The 22,737-nt window shown below is 40.4% G+C and overlaps 1 protein-coding gene across 4 annotated transcripts in view; it reads right to left on the bottom strand.

Moving 5' to 3' along the window:
* Nucleotides 1–5,299: 5,299 nt before the first annotated feature.
* Nucleotides 5,300–22,737, bottom strand: part of rapgef6 (Rap guanine nucleotide exchange factor (GEF) 6) — an 83,923-nt gene continuing 66,485 nt past the window's right edge. For 2 of the 4 annotated variants that reach the window (XM_088440714.1, XM_088440715.1), the window contains 14 exons: nucleotides 20,585–20,742; nucleotides 20,430–20,444; nucleotides 18,927–19,167; nucleotides 17,107–17,493; nucleotides 15,103–15,314; nucleotides 14,194–14,317; nucleotides 13,115–13,138; nucleotides 11,423–11,643; nucleotides 11,177–11,350; nucleotides 10,612–10,878; nucleotides 9,563–9,815; nucleotides 8,968–9,488; nucleotides 7,532–7,828; nucleotides 5,300–7,315 (listed from right to left, as the gene is read on the bottom strand). In XM_088440714.1, coding sequence (XP_088296840.1) covers nucleotides 7,293–7,315; nucleotides 7,532–7,828; nucleotides 8,968–9,488; nucleotides 9,563–9,815; nucleotides 10,612–10,878; nucleotides 11,177–11,350; nucleotides 11,423–11,643; nucleotides 13,115–13,138; nucleotides 14,194–14,317; nucleotides 15,103–15,314; nucleotides 17,107–17,493; nucleotides 18,927–19,167; nucleotides 20,430–20,444; nucleotides 20,585–20,742 — 2,917 coding nt within the window. In that variant the 3' untranslated portion in view covers nucleotides 5,300–7,292. The remainder of the gene's footprint in view (nucleotides 7,316–7,531; nucleotides 7,829–8,967; nucleotides 9,489–9,562; nucleotides 9,816–10,611; nucleotides 10,879–11,176; nucleotides 11,351–11,422; nucleotides 11,644–13,114; nucleotides 13,139–14,193; nucleotides 14,318–15,102; nucleotides 15,315–17,106; nucleotides 17,494–18,926; nucleotides 19,168–20,429; nucleotides 20,445–20,584; nucleotides 20,743–22,737) is intronic. The other 2 variants (XM_088440716.1, XM_088440717.1) reach the window with 2 other exon arrangements.

The raw sequence follows: 22,737 nt of genomic DNA, 5'->3' as shown, positions 1-22,737 counted from the left end.
CACCGCGACTGAGAGAGTCGTGAAAAGTTAGGAGAGGCTTTGAAAGAGGTAACAAGTTTGTGGCGTTTTTGCCACGTTCAAACACAAATGAATTTCACCACTCAGTCTGTGGATACGTGTATGCCAAAAGTCTTGACAGACAGGTGGCGGTTTGAAAATAGCCGTGCGGCTCTGGGGGAGGTTGGCACCAGCACTCGATTCGTTTGAATTAAAACAAAAGCAGGCAAATTCAAATTTGCCGTACATCGTACGAGTCTGAAGAATTGGCTTTCCCGCGCAAATGACTGTCTCCCAGGCTAAATGAGGTTGAGGTAGAAATGCGGATCGGATACGAGAACGTCCGGTCTCCGCTCCTTCCTATCCAATAAAGGTTTCTAATAAAGACCTCCGAATAAGTGACTGCAGCGTTCATTTATAACCAGACTGTCAGGTGAGCCCGTTTCACCACAGATCCTGCGACATTTCTCCTACAAGGTCATGGATTAATTTGCTTTTTCCCCCCGCGGTCCCTTGATCATTCCATCGTCGGCACTCCTTAAAGCTGAGAATCCACCACCGCATCTGTTCATCAACGAGTCGCGCGGAGAAATCTCTTTTGTCCGGATCACCGGTTACGTGGTCAGTCGGCGCAGTTCCATTCAAGCCCTTCCAAATTATGGACTGGACCGCTTGCAAATGTCACTCAGAATAACCGGCTATTGATTGCTTGGAAATGTCAGATACGACCTTGCAGACGTACACACACTCAGCAAGAAAGCAAGCGTGCGGATTAAAACTTCTTTTTACTCACAGTTCAAATTTGTTATGTAAGTGCGTGGAAAAGAAAAGTCATTCGGATGTGCACGGAACGGACTGCCGGAGGACTTCAATGCAAAAATGACATCTTGAAGGCCTTAAATTCAGGAGCCTGACACCTAAACCTCAGATATTTGAAAAAAAAAATTCTACCTGAGAGGATGGATACTTGACAAAATCAGCAATGAAAAACTGCAGGTCACCCATGACCCTGACCAAGGAATAGAAAAACAACTAAATGAGGAGACTGAAGTAACCCAAAAGTCATCCTTTTTTATCAATTATTCATTTATTTTTTTTGCGATTCGTCTTTTAAAATGCATTTTTCTTTTTTTGTTTTGGTACGCGACAGGAGCTTGAGGTCTAGGACTGGGAGGCTGGCAAACAGCTTCTAGCCACAAGCCTCATCACCAGTCACTTTACTGCATGCACACTTGCACTTTACAAATCCTGCGCAGTGCAGGAACGCTGCTATCTCCATGATATTTTGCACTATCATCCTCATATGTAAAGAGTTTCTTCCACTTCATCTACTCCATAATATGCTCACAATGTGAGTTTATTCATTATTAGTGCTTCATCATTACTGCCGTTATTGCTCCATTAATGTTTTTTTTCTGTTTTATTGCTTTATTTTTTGCTCGATTGTGGAATGTAGTCTGCTCGGATGAGTGAACAGTAAAATAATTTCGTTATGTAGTATTACTGTGCATATGACAATAAAACTTTTGAATCTTGTTTCGTCTTTTGTAAACATGTTTTTCTTTCTGTTCTAGGTATTTGGTGCTTTCATTTGCACTTCAGGGCCACCATATTTATATTTTCCTGAAACATTGAATTAATTCAATAATTATTTGAAAAGTTGTTTTTCTTGGTCTGTTTTATTTAAAATCTTGCTACCTCCTGGATTTCTTTCAAGTACCCCAATTTAAGAACAACCGGTCTAAAGTAAACAGGCAAAATGGCTGAAAGCATCCATAACAGCTATTGCTTAAATTCAAACATACCACTAAATGTCTCTAAAATCCTGAAATTTTTTCCAGTTTAAGACTTAAAAATAGAAAAACGCGTACCTGATAAAGGCCGTTTTTTCTGGTTAGTCTATTTGCCGAAAGTGGCCGCTGTGCCCAGTAAAGGGTTAACAGTGTTTCAGATTTCCCACATTGTAAGCGGTCACCAAACGCCTCACCACTGTATCGCTGAATGCGCTCGAAATGGTTACTGTTTCCTTTTCCTTGCGACACGGTTCAAGTTCATTTTACCATAAATCAAAGAAGTTGCACAGCATCCGCGTTTCACCAACTCCATAATCATGGTTATATGCCAAAACACAGCAATTAATGAAAGTCAAATGGAAAACCTTTCTGTGTTCCCTAACCAGTGCACTCTTCATTGAATCAGCTGTAGACATCATACATTTTTCCCTCTCGGTTTTAGTAATATTCCTGTGCGTGAACAAGGTTGGACTTGGACTGTGGTTCAGTCTATCATCGTATATGACAGTTTTTTATGGAGAAGCATCACTCCAATAGATTCTATCACATAGTAAATATTGGATCTGTTGAGAGATGCGTGCGTACCTAACAAATTTGATGGGATCAAGGTATTATAATGGGATTACTCACTGTAAAATTACTATCTAATGCAACATAAATAAGGATAATCCTTTGAGACATCATTCAAAGGGCTTTCTCTTGTCATTTTTTTTTTCATTTGGTTAGTTAAAAAGGCACAGTACCAACTAAATCTACAGAAACTGAGGTCTCAGATGGGAGCTACGTACAGGGATATGACAATGTTTTTTTTTTTTTTTTTTGCACTTCTGCGGCACAAACAAACACCAAAAGCAGAGCCATGTGTGGAAACCCACTGGCGAATTCAGAGAAGGCAAACAATCTATATTAAAAAGGTTGTATGAGAACAATGATTCCTGTGACTGTGATCAAAATCACAAGTCCGTACTACGACTCGATTTGGCATTTATTTGCGACAACCTTGTTACTGTAAATCATACAATGAGACTCCTTGAAAAATCAGTCTGCCCATTAAAGTGAAAAGTCAACGTTAATTCTACAATATTTGATTTTATTTTTTCAATCCTCACGTCTATTGTTTATTCCATCTAATAAATTGCTAAAATGCTAACCTCGCAAGTTGTCTTCAACTTTTTTACAGTTTTTCAGTGACTTCTGATGTCAAAACAGCTAAGTTTGTGACAAACCTGAAAATTTGTTTGACTTTACAGTTATTCCGGTCCTTTGACAGAAACTATAACTACAATGTGGCCCATGATAAAAACGAGTTTGACACCCCAGAGCTATGGCAAGGATTAATCAAATAATTGGGGGGGGCTTGCTTAGTCTGCTTGTCAGCCCATGAAAATGCAGCAGCAGGTACGAGATGAAGCCATTATTCTGCAACTCAAATTATCCTAATAAATGTGTCTTGCACTTCTGAGATAGGAGAGGTCCTCTGCGTTTGGGCAGTGCTTATTACTTACTATATTATCCTGGATCCTATGGGAAAAACAGGCTGGTGAAATATGGAAAAGTGACATTTGAAAACCGGACTTTGCTCACAGCTTTGATTCGAGCGTGAAAATGTCCTAACGGGATTGAATTTGGTTGGCGGATCATGAGGAATGATGGAATATGATTCTCATTATTTCTTATATGAAAATTCAGCTGCTTAAATCAAAAAGACTACGGTGCTTAAAATGATGTCACATAGCCTATAGTGACATCATCATCCCACATCTGCAACAAGAAAAGTTCATGCCGATACTTATTTGAAATCCCGATTTAAAGGGATGGTGGGAGGAAGGCTATTGTTAGTTTATGCCCAAGAATAGATTAATTTGTTGATTAATCAAGTTTATTCTATTAAAAGATTAATTAATTAATTAACATATATTTTAAATAGATTAATCTGTTAATTAATCTAGTTTTGATAAAAATAGAATTGATTAATCAACAGATTAATCTGTTGATTAATCAATTCTTTTCAATCCTAAAAACGATTCCGCTGCTTTTCAGGTTTTCCAGCAGGCCGAAGTGACCCCTCGCTATCAACACTGCAAGGCGCAAACACGCAAAAGAAGCAGCGCGCAGATTAGTGTTAACTTTGTTAATGAAAACCTAAATGAAAAGATTTATGTCAATGCAAATTTTTCCCTGGACATAAACTACATTAGTCAAGACAAAAAGGTGTTGCCATGGGGGGTGCGAATGGCATGTACAAGGAACAGGTATAAAATTTATGTATATTGTTTTTTTTTTCTTTTGTTAAAAAGAATACAATTTCAGGCGTAGACTTTTTTTTTTTAATAGATAATTATCTTGAGTGACATGGTGGAAAACTGCTTAGCACGCCTGCCTCAAATTTCAGAGGTCCTGGGTTCAATCAAAACCATGCACGTCAATCAAATCCAAAACACTCCAAATGATCCTTAGGTTTATGAAATTTGCACACAAACCTACTTTTTCATAAATTAAATCTTCTCGTAGTAGTACAAAAGTAAAATAAGTGAAATTGTCTATTGCCTTGGATGTCTGGGCTTAGCAGTTATGAAAATGGAATCCTAGGCTAATAAAAATAAAAAATATAATTAGTGTCACAGTAATATGTTGAAATGATATATCAGAACTGAGAGCTTTCTTTGTTAAAAGTTACGAACTTCAAATGGTTTTAAAAGGTGCTACCTATGTATACAATGTACACTTACATGAACGTTAACATGTTGTGATATTCTATAATGTGATTACCTAGTTTCCTATAATTTGAATTTTCATTTTCCCAGTCCATTATGTTAATAGGAACAAATGTGAGGGCTCAGTCAGTGTTTCTGATAAAGCAGTACTGCCACTCCGTGGTCACTGGAGGAACTACATAAGCTACCTGCATCATGTATTCATTCATTCATATTTCACAATATACATTGTTCTTGCCTGACATCAGACAGGTGTTTTTTTTTTTTTTTTTTTTTAATGCAGCAACAATTGTTTCAAAGTGCTTAATGATTAAGTTGCTATCAAAGTGGTAACCCAGAAGCGGACGTGCAAAAGTTACCAAGCGTTTAAAAAATATGTTATTATTAAATTGCACTGCTGCGAGCAGTGCTTACCTCAAAGTACGCAAAAACCAGCGCGGTCTTGTCTGTCTCAAAGCAGAAAGCACGATGTCATCAGCGTAAGGACGTCCGAAGTGCACTCGAAAATATTTGTCTCCCTCATTTTTGCCGAAGTTGAGTAGAGCAAATATGACATTAAGAGACATACAGAAAACCTGCTAAACGAGACATTGACAGAGAATCCTGCATTTAAACACATTTCTTTTGCAAATAACAAATGTAGAAATGGTTACGCATAACGTTAAAGTCGTTTTATTGTTGTGATACTGCGTTTCATCCCTATTTTTCTTCGCATGAGTTTAATCATCACTACAAGTTGTGGATAAGACGGCGTCCAAGGCAGTTTTTTTTTCCGAACAAATTAGGCACACACGCTCAAGATAATCAAATGGGATTTATTATAAAAACGGTCTCCTTAACAATGAAGGCAGTGAGTGACTATCTTGAATCTTGACTTTAAAGTCACAAACACTATAATGACGACACGAGTTTCTATTTTAAGATTTTATTCATTGTCTAATTTCAGTAGACTTAAAAGGAAATAAAACGTCCTTTCTTTGTTTTAAATCCTCTGTACACATCCTTTTCAACAAAAATAGAACAACTATGTACAATCCACCGATAGAAAATCTACATATACAAAGCGTACAAGGCCAAAACGGAGTAGTCTTTGTAAAAGACATAAAAAACAGCAACGGGACGCGTGCCACATGTACACACAAAGGACGTTAAACACAGCACTCACTTTTACAGCCAGCACTCACTTTTACAGCTTATTGTGCATTCTCGTCATCACTTCTCATTCACATCACTTATTGCATTTTATTGGAGGGATCGAATGGAGGCCCGAGAAGACTAATTAGAAGATTGATTGACTTTGTACAAAAATTTAAAAGAGATAATACTGGTGGTTTAGGACGTGAGGAGTGGAGCTGTGCAAAAAAACAAAAAAGATTAAAGTGTCAAAATGGCGACTCAGTTGGGGGGGGTATGAAAGATCCTCTTCAAGGAACCTACTGGGAGGATGGAAGTTTATAATAATCCAAAAGAGGTTCTTTGGAGTGTCGGACAAACATAAGTGCACCCAAGGGAACGAGTGGGGAACCACAAGGAGCCAAGGTGACGTAAAAACGTCAACACATAAGAGGTCCAGAAAACCTAAAAATGTGCACGAAAAAGGACCTGTAGGAGATCTAGGTGGTGACCTATGTGAAAAAAAAGCTTCCCAGAATTGTAGGGCAAGAACAAGAGATAAAATACAGGCCGAGTTAGACCATAAAAACTAGGAGTGCTAAAATAGAGGGAAGGGGACCCACAATTTGTCAAAGGCCCCCAAGAGCCACATGAGGGATCCTAAGAAGACCCACACAGGCACCTAGGAAATCTGATAAAGCCTGAGATCCAGGAAACCAGGGGTCAAGATTTTTGTGTTTTTGTGTTGAGATAAATAAATAAATCCTGCACCTCCAAACGCACACGCACATACATCGTCTATGAAAAATACACAAGCGGGGGAGCCAACAAAGAAAATAAAAACATGTTCTTTTGGAACAAAAGATTAAAAAATGATCCACGTTCTGTTATCTATACACCATCATTAATGTACAGCAAAACCAACAACTAAAAAAAAGATAAACCAACAACAAAAAAAAGATATATATCTGTATGTTTCCATTCATTCAAGTATCTAAACGTATGCAAACCTGTTAGCAATTTAAGTGTCGGAAACGTTGCTAAAAGAGCGGATGTAAGACAGCGAGGAGCAATCGTTTTTTGTATGATGTAGACCATGGGGCCATGGCGTAGTTAAATACAAAGGGGGCGGAGCTAACACTTTCATCCAACTCACTGTAAACAAAGCAAGTTTTTAAAATAAACAAAACATGGTTTGGCCCACCAAATGTTCCAAGAGGTAGCACACCATGTGAGTAGCTAGCTTGAGGAGGCGGCCATTTTGTTTCCTCTGAGAACAGTAAGTGTCAGTCACCTCATCCCCGGAAAAAGGTGGTTCAAATGTACAATAATCATAAAAAGTCTTAAAAACATCAAATTTTCTCTTCCATTTCCTGTTCTTGAAGTCTTTAAAATGTTGCTTGTTTTCAAGTGAAGCAGGCACAAATTTCAAGGGGGCGTGTGGTGAGGTCGAGGCAACAAATGGACATTAAATGTGTTATCCTGGGATTCTTCTGTCGGCCATTTTGTCGTGCAAAGTTGAAAGGAGTCGAAAAAAATGCTCAAACTCCTTTTTCTTCTTTTTTCCATGTTAAGAGCTATTAAATGTTTTCCTTTTTCAAATGAAGCAGGCACCAGCTCCAGGAGGTGGTCAAAATTGTGCCTGGCATAGTCCAGAGCCAGGACATCCCAGCGTCTACACGGCGGAAACTTGTTCATCTGCAAAAGAGTCAAAAGGAAAAAGCATAAGCGCGTGGTAAAACGATTCCGACGAAGCTTTGATGAAGAGATTTTGCTTTGAGCGGTTTCTGCAGCCGAATTATTCCAAGCTTTTCGATTTATTTTTGCAGCCAGAACTTAATTGATTTGGATGAAAGACTGGGCTGTTTGGACATGACGCATCAAAGCAAAGGGGAAAAAGGAGCAATCGCGTACCGTCCTCGCTGTCGGCCATGTCGCGTGTTCCCAGGTGGCTACCGGCAAGCCTCCAGGCCTCTGCCAAGCTCCCGGCGGCTCCGGGGCTCTGTAGGAGTTTGCTCCTCTGCATGGCCACGCTGTAGTCGGGCGGTTTGAGGTGGGGAGGCCTAATGGACGACCCCGCCGCCATCGCCACCACCACCGGGCCGCTGTGTCCGTCTTTGACGTCACCCAGAGCCAGACCCTGGTAGCCTGGGGGGGTGGGAGGAGGAGCACGGTAACGCTCGTCCTTGGCGGGGGAGGTGATGCAGTACACTGGATGGAGGCGATGGAGGAACACACAAAAAGCAACGGGGAAGGGAAGTGAAGGGGGGATAACAGAAGCAAACCATGGAGAAATTAAGTGGTGGTGACGACTGGGAAAACACCATGAAGCAAAACATGACGAGAAGCAGTGAGATGAAGGATGGCAGCTCACATAGAAACAGTCCTACAACGAGGCCAGCCTTATCATTGAAACTAATATGCTGCTAGTATGTTTTGCACCAACTACTATTGAGGCCCACAAAAAAACATTTAGCATGAAATACTGGTGGCATTCATTTTTTAAAACTGAATAACTAAAGTTACATTCTTTTATTAGATTAGCCTTTTCCACATGCACAGCGAGGCCCAGCTTTCTATCCGTCCATCATCCATGCATCCAATTGTTAGCGTATCCATCCATTCATCCATCCACTAAATCGTTAGCCTCATCCATCCAGCCAGCCTTCAAATCATTAGCATCGTCATCCATCCATCCACCCATCCATCCGATTTTCTGCTTGTTCAGCGATTGATCAATCAAATCATCCATGCATCCTTCAAATCATTAGCCTCATCCATCCATCCATCCATCCAGACATTCAGTCATTAGCATATCCATCCATCATCCACCCATCCATTTGTTAGTTCATCAATCCATCCATCCTTCAAATCATTAGCCCCATCCATCCATGTAGTTGTTAGCGTATCCATCCATCATCCATTCTTCAAATCGTTAGCACCATCCATGTAGTTGTTAGCATATCCATCCATCCTTCGAATCTTTAGCCCCATCCATGGCCTGTGCAGTGCATCCGTCCATCCATCCAGTTATTAGGGTATCCATCCATCCTTCCATCAATCCATCCATACATTCAGTCGTTGGCATATCCATCCATCCATCCACCCACCCTCACGAAGCTCGCAGCTATCAGGTAGAAGGCTGGGTACAAGCTGAGCTGGTTATACAACAACAAGTCATACAGAATTAAATTTCAATTCACAGACCATGCTAAAATTTCAAACTAACATTTGCTTAGCATTTTGAGGGAAATTAAAGGTTTTCAAGGCTATTGCTGACTCACATCACTGAAGCTTTTCATGAAGGTTGACGTAAAATCTTTTGCACTATCATGCAGCTGAGTCCTTACCGATGAGCCCCTTGTCCGTGCTGGACGTCACTGTTTTGTAGGCGGGGTCGGCGCTCGGCACTCCTTCGTCATTGGTCGGGGAGGCGGAGGATGCGGAGCCATGACGCGCCTGCTGCTGCTCAGCGGTGTTCCTCCGCTTTACTGTTCCGTAATTCCCCTCGTATGTATCTGACAAGGAGCCGGACGACGCCCAGCTCTGCCGCGACTGCTTAGCCAGCTCCGATTCGCGGGCGGCGTCCGCCCCGGCGATGGAGGTGCCGGCCAGCCGGTGAGTGAGAGCCAGTGGGTGCCCATGGACGCCATGGTCCCACGGGCGGCAGGAGGATGCGGGCAAGCTCTGGAAGGAGTCGTGGGAGTTGGAGCCGCACGACGTCCAGCTGCCTCGCCCGCTGTCGGCCACTGAGTCCAGGGACGCCAAGTCGGGGGTCAACTCCTCCGTGGAGATGGAGGACATGAAGGTTGAGCCTCGCGTGGCATAACCCCGAGATGACAACGCCACCATGGCAGAAGATGAAGGAGAGCTGTGTCACAGGAAGGAGACAGAGGGGAGTTACTTATGGTAAACAAACATATTGACGAGGATAAGTGGACTTACCTTGTGCTGGGCTGACTGTAGTCCACATTCAGGTGTGTGGCCGCTGCGCTCTCCGGGGTCGGCACGCCGGCCGGCACGGTGGGGGCGGCGGTGGCGGACGCGACAGATGTCCTGCCGCCAATGCTATTACTGCGCTCCTCTAGACCCGGGGCGGGCACGGAGTCCACCGAGCAGATGCTGGAGCGAGACGAGATCTCGCTGTGACTGGAGTCGGACAGGTTATCCGTTTTGCCCGGAGGAAGCAGCGCGTAACCTGCAAAGCGGAAACAAAAATATTACAAAATGACAGTTCTAAAATGTATACATTCAAAATCTTTTGGTAAATAACATTTTTTGAATATAAACCATTTTGTTTATAGTATAAATGCATAAAAATACTTTGAAAGTTGACTGATTTGAAATTAACTGCCACTGAGTGTTTACTTCAAATCAATCGTTCAACTACTATTTGTATTAATAAATTGCACTATGTGGATTCTGTCATTTCATGCCAATGAGAGTCTCATTTTCGAAAGCCAAAAAACTCCCAGCGGGCTGGATTTGGATGTTTGGACGGTGGGGAAAGTTCGATTGGTTTAACGTTCTTGACCCACAATTTAGCTCGATATACTGCTAGCGTCCTACCTCGAAAGATATCAAAAACACTGCGCAAAAGTATCATAAGCATAGCTGCGGTAATTTACAGTTGTAACTCAAGCCGACAAACCCGGAAGTGAACGTGAGAACGTGATTGGCTAAGGCAGCCAAAGAGTGTAAGTCACAGAGCAGAGCAGGTTACCGCTGCTGGCTAAAATTGCCTTGTGTGAACCAAATGTTTCAAAATACCCACCTACAAAAAAAAAAAAAAATTAAAAAGTATTTGAAAGTATGCATCCCATGGCAAAAATTATGTGTTGCGGACACAGGGACGTGGGCAAACGGGAGCACTGATGTTGGTTCCTCTTTCAGTTAGTTAACTGAATAAGTGGGGTCAGTACAGCACTGAGGCTAAGTCTAATACTGTGTTTGGTATCCCTATGGTTTGGTTTGCTTTGGTTAGGCTGGCCTACCTATGCCGTAGCTGCGCAGGCTAACGGTGCTGGCTTTGGTGCTGGCCTCGCTGGTCAACGACGACGACGAGCCCGACAGGTTCATCTGTCCAGAGCAGGTCTGGGCTTTGGCCGAAGGGCCTTTGCGCGGCGAGCCCTGCGGCGACACGGTGGGGCTTGAGTGCAACGATGAGACAGTGGACACAGTGTCATCTGAGGGCCTCTTGGAGGTCCACTCGTCCGCCGAGCTGGTGGGTGCTTTCTTCACCACCTGAGAGGAGCTGAAGTCTGGAATCAAAGAAATCATAAGAGGCTGAATATTTGGGATCATACTGCGATGCATTAAGCCAGGGGTGGCCAAGTTCGGTCCTCAAGAGCCACAATCCAGCCTGTTTTCATTGTGTGTCTCTTCAACTAACACACCTGATTCAAATGATTAGCTCATCAGCATGCTTTGCACAATCCTGATAACGACACCGATTTGACTCAGGTGTGTTGGTTGAAGAGATACATTGAAAACAGTCTGGATTGTGGCTCTTGAGGACCGAACTTGGCCACCCCTGCATTAAGCCATTCAGGTACTCACTGGGCGGGCCGAAGTCCTTGGCCGTGCTCTTCTTGCGTAGCGGGTTGAGCGGTACCTGCACCTGAAGCACCTGCGAAACCCGGTTCTGGGTCTTCCCCGAAGGCAGCGCCGACCGCAGGGACACGGGTGACATGTCCGACTTGGCGGACCTCCGGTCGCTCAGGTTCTTTGAAACTAGAAAAAAAAAGATACTGGTTGTAGCGTAAGAGAAATGACCAGTGTGAAATATTTTTTGTGCGCACTCACTGGTGGTGTATGAGGGCTCGCATTGCAGTGACATGATCTGGTGCTTGTCCTCGTCCGTTTCCACCGTCAGGTTCGAAAGGTACTGCTTGACCTTGCGCGCCATTTGCGCATCCTCGTACAACTTCTTGGCATTGAGCAGTGAACTGCGACGCACGCGTTTCTTGTGCCCGCTGCCCTGCACGTCCAGCATGTTGGAGTTGGTGCTGCCCTGACTCAGGGACCTGCAGATGAGTTTCAATGTTTGCTCAGTTTTTTTTTAAGGTTGCCTCAAGCTCTATTATCGCAAATTCAAATAAAATAAAGCTCTTATACTAACTACTACTACTCTTACACCTAATATATATATATATATATATATATATATATATATATATATATATATATATATATATATATATTCACAGGTATATCTGTAATTGTAATCTGTAATCAAGACAAAAACAAGACTATTTTCACCTAATAATTCAACATTCAAACAAATTCAATATGATGAGCATATAAGAATAAATTTGAAACTCTTTTCAACCAGTACAATTGATCTTTGAGGTCTATAGTCATTAATGGCATTGAATGAGTTATATGTGATTTTGCATGTTTTGAAATAACAGTAATACAATGAAACAAAATAATTAACCCATTTCAACCCATCGGTCACAAAAACGACCGTAAAGAAAATTCTATTCATGAGGCTGTATAAATGATTGTTCAATCATTTTTCATGGACTGAAATATTACAATGTGTAGATAAAATGTGTGCAATGTCACGTTTAGAGAATATTGTCACATGACCAGAGCTGTTTACTTTGTGGTTGCACTTCGAAAGAAAGATGACAGCCTCAAAGCTCGCAAACAAAAGGTTAGTAAAGTATGTTAAAATAAACATAGAACAAAGATTTTTCATACACATGATCTTTAAGATGATGTATGTATGCATTTGCACTTACTCAAATTGGTTTGGTGTGTTTGCACAATGAGGAATTACATTGTTGTGACCGGCCATAAAACACACCTTTTCATCGATTATTTCACTTTAAAAAAAGTTCTTGATTATTTCAAAGGATTACCAATGGCGTATGATTTGGATGTTTTCATGTCCAGGTAAAATTTGGGCTTAAATGGGTTAATACTTTAAAATAATATAATACTCATGAATGAAAAAGAACAGCATCATACAAATAATGAATCATTAACCCAATGCTGTATACGCCCCAACGAATAGCTCAACAAAATACTGTAGTACAAATATTGGAACATTAACCCAATGCTGTCTAAAACCCCAAATCAAAGCTCAACAAAATACTGATTTCATTATCAATAATAATATTACGGTAGCACAATAAGTCCATGCAGCTAGCCACGCCATGCTGTAGACTACATCAAGAGAGTTAGGGCATTGGTGACAACTGAATACAAGGAATATTATGGGATGCAGAGTCCAGGTAGTTCCATCCAGGGTTTCTTTTTTTTCCTTAAATGCTTAGCTTGTTAGCATTTGAAGCTATTATCGGGCTCAGACGCACAACAGATGGATCAATGCTGATGGATGGACAATGTCAATGGAGCATGTTAATGATGCACAAGCACAGGCAAACATACACTCCAGTCAGGTTCTCCGCATGCTTTTTTTTTTTTTCGAGGGGGATGCCGATAGACAGACTGGCACGGGGAAGGGGGTGGGACCTGGGGACTTACCCTAAACTCTTCCACCTCTTCTTCCTGCAAGCGAAAGGCGTGAAAATTGAAGCGTGAGGACAAGAACTGTTTTCGTTCTCGGGTTTGGGTCATGAAATGGATGGTGTAAAAAAACATGCAAAAAATGTGGGACGTGACCACAGACAGCAAGTGGGCAAACTTTTTAAATGCTATTTTTTTTTTTTAATGTAAGTCGCATATTTGAAATGGGTTATTTAGTCCATCCATTGTTTACCGCTTATCTAATTGAGAATCAAGTAATTTATACAAGTATTTTTTTAATTAAACAGATGTCAAATGTGTACAGCAGCTCATCCATTTGACGCGCTGAATTTAAATAGGATTGTTATCTTTAAAAATTCTATACCTAAACCTGTATTCTTTTTAACATTAACAAAAGAAAAACGCAATATAAATCAACTTTGAAAAAGTGTTACCATGTTAATACGGGTGACAGCTTAGTCTACAACAGAAAAAAAAATAACCAAGTGCATCAAAATGCCTGTAACTTCTAAACTTCTAAAATAATAGAAAAATGAACACTTATTTAATTGCAACTACATGTCACATAACAAAAAGAAAGCCTTTTCCCTGGCGTCAGCTGCGCCCTCCGGCATCACCCCCCCCGTATTACTTATTAATACTAATGTATTAATTATAATCACTAAGCCAATTTTGCAATTACATAAATGAATGATTTTTTAAAAATCCTCACAAATAACATGTGCCCAAAGGAGCATTCATGGATGGATTTAATTTGCCAAAAACTGGCTAAATAAACAAAACAATTATTTTATAACTTTTGATAATTTGAATAAATTTGCCCACTAATTGCCACAAGACTGCATGGACAAAAACATAGGGATGTGACAAGTAAAGAATGTGATTTTGTCAACTTGTCCATCCACTCTTGTAGTGCACTAAAAAAGTCTGCAAGGGGCAGTGGCGTTCCTCCAATGCAGACCCACCGCACGCTGACATTGTGTGACGGGAAGTAGAAGAATGCAGTACCGTGATAATCACAAAACCTGAAGAAATGTACCCCAGCTCGACATTAAAAGACTACAAAGATGGCTGACCGTTGCCTGAACATCAGCGCGGGGTCCATGTTGGCCGAGGTCATGCGGACAACGTGTCGAATCTCCTTGGCGATCATCCGCAGTTTCTCGAAGTTCACCAGGCCTTCCACCGTTGAGTCGTTGCCTGGTGGACACACAGAAGTGGGATCAAGTATTGATATCACTTTTGGTGTTGATTGGGTGTGTGCAAAAATAGAATATTGATATCTATTGGGGTTCTGATCATAAGTGGGACAAAGTGCAGTATTACTATCCTGATGTAAATGTATTACCTCCTTTGGTATCATTACTGGGCATCAGGGCAAAATATCAATATCCTCAATATCAATATTACTGATGTTCAGTATTTAGTCGGTAAAGTATTGTAGTGATATAATTTTGGGTATTGATCAAACGCAAGACAAATTAGTAATGTACCCACGTGCCATATTGTCATTTCGTGCAGTATTGATGGGGATAAAATATTGATATTGCAAAGTATTGTATTGATAACACTTGTAGTAAAAAACAACAAACAATATCCCATTGTGCTGGATACTTATTTTGTAATTGTTACAATTATGAATAGTAGGAAATCAGTATGCTGAAAGATTTATTTTAAGTTTAATATTAAGGATGATATCCCAATAAATAGTATTGTTTTCTGTTTAGGTACATAAACAATTTGATGGGCAGTATCTGTGCATATCGTTATATAATGATGCTACAGTTTTCACAATGGTTTTTCCTAAGCAGAAGTGAGCCCGAGTTGGTTTTGGACTGACTCGAATCAAATGAAATGTGATTAATGGCAGAAGTCTTTAGCAGAAGTAAAGTATCTTCACGGGGCATCAAATGACAGCAAAGAAGAAGTCCAGCAGCCACAAACGAAACTTCAAAATTATTTTTTGCTTGACAAAACAAGCGCACCTTCATGCAGGAATGTGAGGTCCTTCTTGACCACAGGGAAGAGCGGGATGACGGGCGGCTGCATGCTTTGGCCGCTCAGGACGTTGCGGTACTTGGCCATGTTGCGCGACGGGTCAAAGACGTCCTGCAGGTCCCCGAAGAGTTTGTCGTACTTGCTGGGCAGTTTCTCCCACGAGCTGCGCAGGCGAGCCACCGGGGCCAGGTTCAAACCGCTGAATGTGGCACAAATTCACAGCTCAGTAAAACTTGTTCACATTTTCTCCTGCCCCAAATCAATGTTATACTTTCTCCTTCTGCGGTATTTTGACCATTGTTGGGATCATTTTCTTCTACTTCATTCTCACAGTATTTTAGATGGTGATGGCACACTCCTGGTAGTGTGATAACTAAGTGGTCGTGCGATGTTCCTGGTAGTGTGATAACTAAGTGGTCGTGCGAAGTTCAACGTTGACAATTTGTCACTGAGTATTGAGTCATGACATTGTACTATAAAAATTTAACAATACAAGAGATTGGAATATTTTGTCCTGACCAAAATCTAAAGCAGGTATGTCCAAACTTTTTCTTCTGAAGACCACATACGGAAAGATCAAAAGCTGCAAGGGCCACTTTTAATTTATTTTTCGTATTTTCCGCACTATAAGACACACCGGAGTACAAGACGCACCTTCAATGAATGGCCTAATTTTAAAAGAAATTTGTATACAAGGCACACCAGATTATAAAGCACATGGAATAAAAACTAGTGGTGGCTGTACCTGCATTTGCATTCTGTTATGTAGCCACTATATGGAGCTGCACTCAAAGCAATGTCAACTCAATGATCAGAATGATCAAAGTCCCTCAAACGGTATTAATAGAATATAAGCATTCTCACAGCTCTGTTCACGCCAAAAAATGAATAAACAACAGTTTTATTTTTTTCTAGAAGTAATGTCAGTGAAGTGGTGCTTTCACAACATAAATTTGCGGCTTTAAGGTGCGCATGGAATCAAACCCACAGTGGCGGCTGGGGCTGCATTTGCAAACTGCCCTGAAGGGTTTGACGACTCAATGGCCAGAGAAGTCATCAGTTTATGCAGACAGCAGATGATATGATCAATATATAAAGTGCACAGGATTATAAGGGGCACCGTCAGGCTAAAAAAAAAAACAAAAAAAACATGGCTTTTATGTGCGCCTTATAGTTGGGAAAATACGGTGTATATTTAGTGATTTAACAAACACACTAAAATCAACTAAGCAATTGAAGATTTTTTTTTTATTTTAATTTATATATATATAATAGTTTTTTTTTTGTTTTTTTAAACCGTGACCTAAAGGTCTTTTCCTAAGGATAATAATTTAGGATTTTGCAAGATTTTGGAGCGGTTTGAGTGAATAACCCACCAGAGAATATCTGCACCTGCACTGAATAGCAGTTGAGTATTATAATGTAAAATTGCCATTTTTAAAGACCAGAAAACAAATTTTGTCTATAAAATTTTTTGTCTATAAAAACCCTATTTACTACTATGTTGTGAAGAGAAATGATGTTAGGTCTGTACTGTTTTTGCACATTTAGAATAGCCCTACATGATGTGCAACACGTTTCTCAGGAGAAAATGTCATTTTCAGTTAATGCCGTGGCCTGCTTAAAAATAGACAGCAGGTCACAAAGGGCCCACGGGCCATAGTTTGACCATCCCTGATCTAAACAATGAAAATACAGAGAAAAACAGTATAATTTTGATACTGCAACATTTGAAGTGAGAAATATCATTGGAGGATTGCTAATATCACACTTCTATCAATTGGGGGTGAGATAAAATACAGATTTGTTGATGTATCATTGAAGTATCTTTTATTAATGATAGGAAAAATATCCTTGTCCCAATAGATAATGTTATGTTTTGGTGCAATATCAATAAAGGGCGAGTCCAAATATTGATGTCCCAATGTGTCAAACCACCATCTATCTTGTTAAAGTACCATTTAGGTTTGAGGCAAATTGTCCATCCCTACCTGATGATGGCAAACATGGAGTTGAAGTTCTTGCACTCTTGGCAGTGCAGCGCGATCTTGACAAAGTGCTTGATGGTCTTCATCCTCTTGAGGGCATTGGGCTCCTTGAGGATCTCGGTGGCCACCCAGAAGGTCTCCTGATTGATGACCTCCTCGAAGCGCTTCAGGTGGCCGGCGCCCGCCGTCGCAGAGTCCAGCTTGAACAGGTCGTCCACGTACTCGGCGGACTCGATGTTGCGGAAGAGCTCAAAGTCCCGCATGGAGAGCTGGGCCGCCACCTCCATGGTGCTGAGCTGCAGCAACAAAATGTGGCTCTCGCGCAGCAGGTCCTGCGCGTCCTCGTCGGAACACAATGTCTCCGTCTCCATGTTGTTCTTCAGGTAGTACCTGCAGTGCATAAAAACACAGATGTTTGGAACATCTCAAAGTTCTACCATTTAGAATTTAGAATCAGATGGCTCGATATTTTACAATTCAGGCAAAATCGGTGATCATTTGTCGTGACATAATTTTCTGACCGATCAATTATGTAAGTGTAAATATTAAAGGGGGTCTATCATGAAAAGTCAACTTTTTGGAGATTTTAACCATTCTACAACCATTTGTTTCGTTTGATTACAAAATTGAGGGAGATATTGCACAGAGTCAACGAAGTAAACAGCAACGTTTCATTTATTAGTTACAACTTTTTTTGGAGAAAATGCTGTAGCGGCGAAAATGTGTGTTTGGGAGCACACAGCCAGACAGTCACTGTCAGTCACCCACTCGCAGAACTTTTGTTATGAATACTGCGCTCCCATATCAACCGATTTGATAAGAGAAATATGCGTCAGTGATTGTGATCTATAGACACTGTTTTCCATTTTAATGTCAGTAAAACGCCTCTCTGGCTCCTTTATTTACTGCGTGACCCTTGTAAGGATAAGCCAGGGTGTCAATCTCTATTTAGCTTGCAGGCTGCATGGAGGAAAATCTACTCCCAATGGGTTGGACTAAAAAAAATAAATAAATAAATAAATAATAATCAATGTATATATTTATATAACTGTAAAACAACATTTTCTGATTTTTTTTTTTTTAATACTGTCCAAAATAGTACATAAGGGATCCGAGTTCAAATTCATCTGGCCTTGGCCTTTCAGGGTGGAGTTTGCATGTTCTCCCCGGGCCTGCATGGTTTCACTCCGGGTATGCATGGCAGGTGAATTGGACATACTAAATTGTTCTTAGGTGTGATTGGGTGTCCCAAAATGACTGAAAAATAGTTTGGTCTGCCATTGCCCATTAAGATTCAGTATTTTCTACAAATATTACAAAAGATCTAACCTTTAAAAGAAGAAATGATGGATATATATATATATATATATATATATATATATATATATATATATATATATATATATATATATATAAAAAAAACGCACCCTTTAAAAAAAGAAAGGATGGCACATGGAGAAAACAAAGCGACTCGACCACAGAAAAAACAGTGAAGCAAAACCATGTGAGTCACTGGGCCCGAGACAAAGGGTGTTGGTGTAACATGCCAAGTGTTTTGACGGGTAAAAACATGTCAGCCTGTCTGCTTCGCTGCACCCAACTGCCTTGCTGCCACTCAGGATCCAAGTAGTAAGAGACGGTAAAGTATGCCAAATGGACTATTCCACCAGGGAGACCAAATTTCTTCCTATACTTTGTTTAATTCAACATTCAACACCCGAGCCAGTTTAGATGAAATTTCTATCTATGATGAGAAAATTCTCACTTAAGCTATTATGGTCATTTCAGTAAGCGCATTTGAGAAGCGGTCTACATAGACTTACCTGCCGTTGAGCTGAATGCGGTCGGCCAGCTTGGAGAGTTGGTCAGGCAGGCGGCGCTGCTTGATGACGCCTTCGGGGCTGACAGACACCTCACACAGCGAGTAGTTCTCGGCGGCCGGCGGCAGTCCAAACTCGTTGACTGCGTGCGCCACCACATCCTTGGCGGTGGTGTCCTTGCTAATGATGATGTAACAGCTCTGCTGGTCTGCTTTGAATACCCGAATCACCTGGTCAGGAATGTCTAGAGGAGTTGCGGAAAGGGACGTTAGAAGATTTGTGCTAGATCATATGTCACTTCCTTTTATTTTTTGCCGGTGTGAGCATGCAGCACAAAGAACATCTTGACATTTTTATTGCAAGGGTCCATTGTGAGGGGATTTCTGCGGCGTTTTGCTCAACTTTAGGGAAGTTAAAAAAAGGTTTTAAAATAATCAACTCAATGTCTGATAATTGTAGGTAGAGACCTTTCTGTCTTTCTAAAACACATAATGAATAAATGACTAAGCATGTGTGAAAATAACATAAGTAATAAACAACAAATCAAAAACTAAAAATAAAATGAACTAATATGAAAGGAAGATTTTGAAAAAACTATTAGAATGTACATATTATAAAAAAGGAAAATTTGAATTAAAAAAAGAAAAGAAACAGTGATTAGCACCAATTACTGGCAAAGGGGGGGCATAATCAAAAAATATTTGCCCTTAGTATCAGTGGCTGGTATTGGCATCTTTGAAATAAGGCTTCTATCTGCCCGGCTACCAGGTGTTTGTGCTCGCTCATTTCCAATTAGCAACATGAAATGTAATAGGCAGGTCTATCTTGAGAAGACTCACAAAAAGTCTCAAGACAAAGGACATCAGCCGTTTTGGTTTGAAGTAACCATTTCATGCTGGGTGGAGTATGCATGCTCTCCCCGTGCCTCCATGCATTCTCTCAGGGCAGTCCAGCTTCCTCCCGCATTTCACAAACGTACATGGTAGGTGTATTGGACGCTCAAAATTATGTCTGAAACTCCAGTCCTCGAGGGCTGCCATCCTACATGTTTTTTATGCCTGTCTTAAACACACCTGATTTAAATTATTAGCTCATCAGCAATTTCTGCAGGAGATTAAAAATGATTCTAATCATTTGAATCAGGTGTGTGAATGACAGCAGCATCGAAAACATGAAGGATTGCAGCCTTTGAGGACTGGACTTTGAGACCTATGCTCTAAATTATCCTTAGCATGTCAAAACAGATTGAGATGTCTGCCATTATATATTTATTTGTTTTATTACTTGTTCATTCTATAAAGACAAGCCTGTCATAGTGATTTTGCCTCATTGCTAGAAAGTTAAGATTTTTTTTTGTTTGTTTTTAAATCCAGAAGGTCAGAGCTCTGCCAAACATCTTGTTAACTTTAACTGAGCAACTGATATAAAACCTCAAGGGTTGATAGTGTTTTCAGATGGAAGAGCATGCAGTTTAGACGTCACACAAAATCAAGCATCCATACTCACAGTACAGCCCCAGTGCTGGACCAGCAAAAAGAGACAAGGATGACAAGAAAAAGAGAACATGAGAGAAAAGAATGAAGGCAGTGAAAAGACAAAAGGGTGGTGGAAAAAGTCCTGGAATCTACTCATGCTCGGCTTGCTCTGTGAAAATCTCCTACCTGCCGGGTTGGAGAAGTCCAGGATGCTGGCGGCAGGCTGGAGGAGGTCCGGGCTGCTTGACGACAGGCTGCCAGGGATGGGCATGATGGCCACGCTGTGCCGACACTGCTTGGTACCCACGATGCTGTCGTCCTGCGACTGACCCATGCCGCCATCGCTGAGGGGGCCAAAAAGGTAGGCGGTGTTCATTAAAAACACAAAACAAAAATTTCCCATATTTGTACCTCATACATAGGAAACTTCCATAGTAAAGAATGGAGATGTTTAATCACATGCAAAAGACTGTGTATGTAAAGACTGTAGTATTGTTTCGTATTTGATGGTGTGCATACCAATGATATAACCCATGAATCATTTGTCTTATTAAGGCCCCAAAGTATATATACATATGTCGGTTTTATTATTTACATTTTTTTGCAAAATGATCTAAGCATGCAAGAAAATTCACCAAATTTTCACACTTGTCAGGCCTGCTGACAAACTAGCTATTTTATAGTTGGAATAAACGATGAAATCAAAACTGATCGGTAGTATCACCCAGCATAAAAAACATAAGAAAATATTCCCAGCATAATGGGACCACAACAAACAAAAAAATGATTGGCATGTGTTGCACCCAGAGACCTACAATGTTAAGCAATGTGCTAGAATGTACAAAATATGAGACAGTTGTATTTTTATGTACTTTACTGAATAAAACATAAAATAACGTACATTGTCAAAACAAGAACTGTGATCGTGAGATGTGACTGATCTGCATGATGTCATTATGTGAAATACTATAAAATCTGATTCCCAAAAACCACAAAAAAAAACATTTTTGCTTCAAAAGCATTCCGTCTTGTATGCTCACTGGCCAGAAAAGGAATAACCCTTGTTATAAAAAAAAAAAAAAACATTGTAGCAGTACTGTAGTGCAGAACATACACATACACTGTAAAAACAGAGATAAATAAAAAATATAAATAAAACAAAGGAATATGTTAAAGAAATACGATAAAATCATGACATCATCAACAGCTGTGCAGGCCGCCGAAAGACACTGGTACAACCTTACAAGGCGATAATTGTAGCCACACCGTTCCTGACCTCCTACGAGAATTTGCTACTTGATGTAAAACTTTCATGCACTCTTTTGTATGACCTCGTTAAAATGATGCTGTATTAACAATATCTAAAAAGGTACTTCTTGTTTCATTTCTCCTTTACGCCATTTAGGCAGGATGCTGCTAAACTGACTATCATCTAAAAGCCTCATCTACCATAGCCTTGGCCTTTTTGTGCTTGATTGAACTTAGTCTACCCCTTGTAGACTTAGAACAAAAGTCTGATAATAAAATGTTATAGTTTTAAGTACAGTGGTGCCAGAACGCTTCTTGTTACGAAAACTTACGAAACGCCTCAGTGGAAAAATATTGTCTCTAGTAACGAGGAAAAATTAAAGATACGAAAGGCCACATTGTTATATGGCCCACAAACGAGAAAATAGTTCTTTGCATTTTTGGTTTACAGAAGTCTTCCACTTTTCATCATTACTCATTTCATCCACTCTTCCCAGCAAAAATTTACACCGTAGAACTAACAAACAGGAAATTGACATTAGCTATGGCTAACATTGTCCATATTCACATAAAAACACATTTGTAACATACAACTTTGGGCTGTCGCATCCGACGTTAGTGTTGTTAACACACCAGTAGCACTTAAGTGATGACATCACACAAGAAGCACTTTGCATGACCCCAAAGTAAACTTAAGTCAACTTCCATACTCAAAATAATTCTAAAAATAAATATTATTGCTCCTGTGGACTTGTAAATGATTCCTGGATCAGTGGAAATGTCAAATAAAAACATACAAATTAAATGTCCTAAAAGGTGTCTTTCTCTCTTTGCACTAATCATAAACACACCAGCACCATTTCAAGTGCACTTCATTCATATTTTCAAGTGCTACAATTAGTATGAGTAATTTAAAGGGTTTAGGAGCTTTGTTTTTTTTTTTTAACTATTCTTTACATGATAAATTAGGAGTACGCACTGATGTAATTCTAAAATGTATTTGTTACATTTTTTGAGACATTTTATAGTTCATTTTATAATTAATTTAAAGAGTTTAGGAGCTGTTTTGGTGAGTCGGAACGGATTAGGCT

Source organism: Hippichthys cyanospilos, chromosome 18 (assembly GCF_059441005.1).
Source record: "Hippichthys cyanospilos isolate Australia breed blue-spotted pipefish chromosome 18, RoL_Hcya_1.0, whole genome shotgun sequence".
In the NCBI taxonomy this organism is placed as follows: domain Eukaryota; kingdom Metazoa; phylum Chordata; class Actinopteri; order Syngnathiformes; family Syngnathidae; genus Hippichthys; species Hippichthys cyanospilos.
The sequence above is the reverse complement of the archived record's forward strand: the minus strand, read 5'-3'. Positions and strand labels throughout refer to the sequence as shown.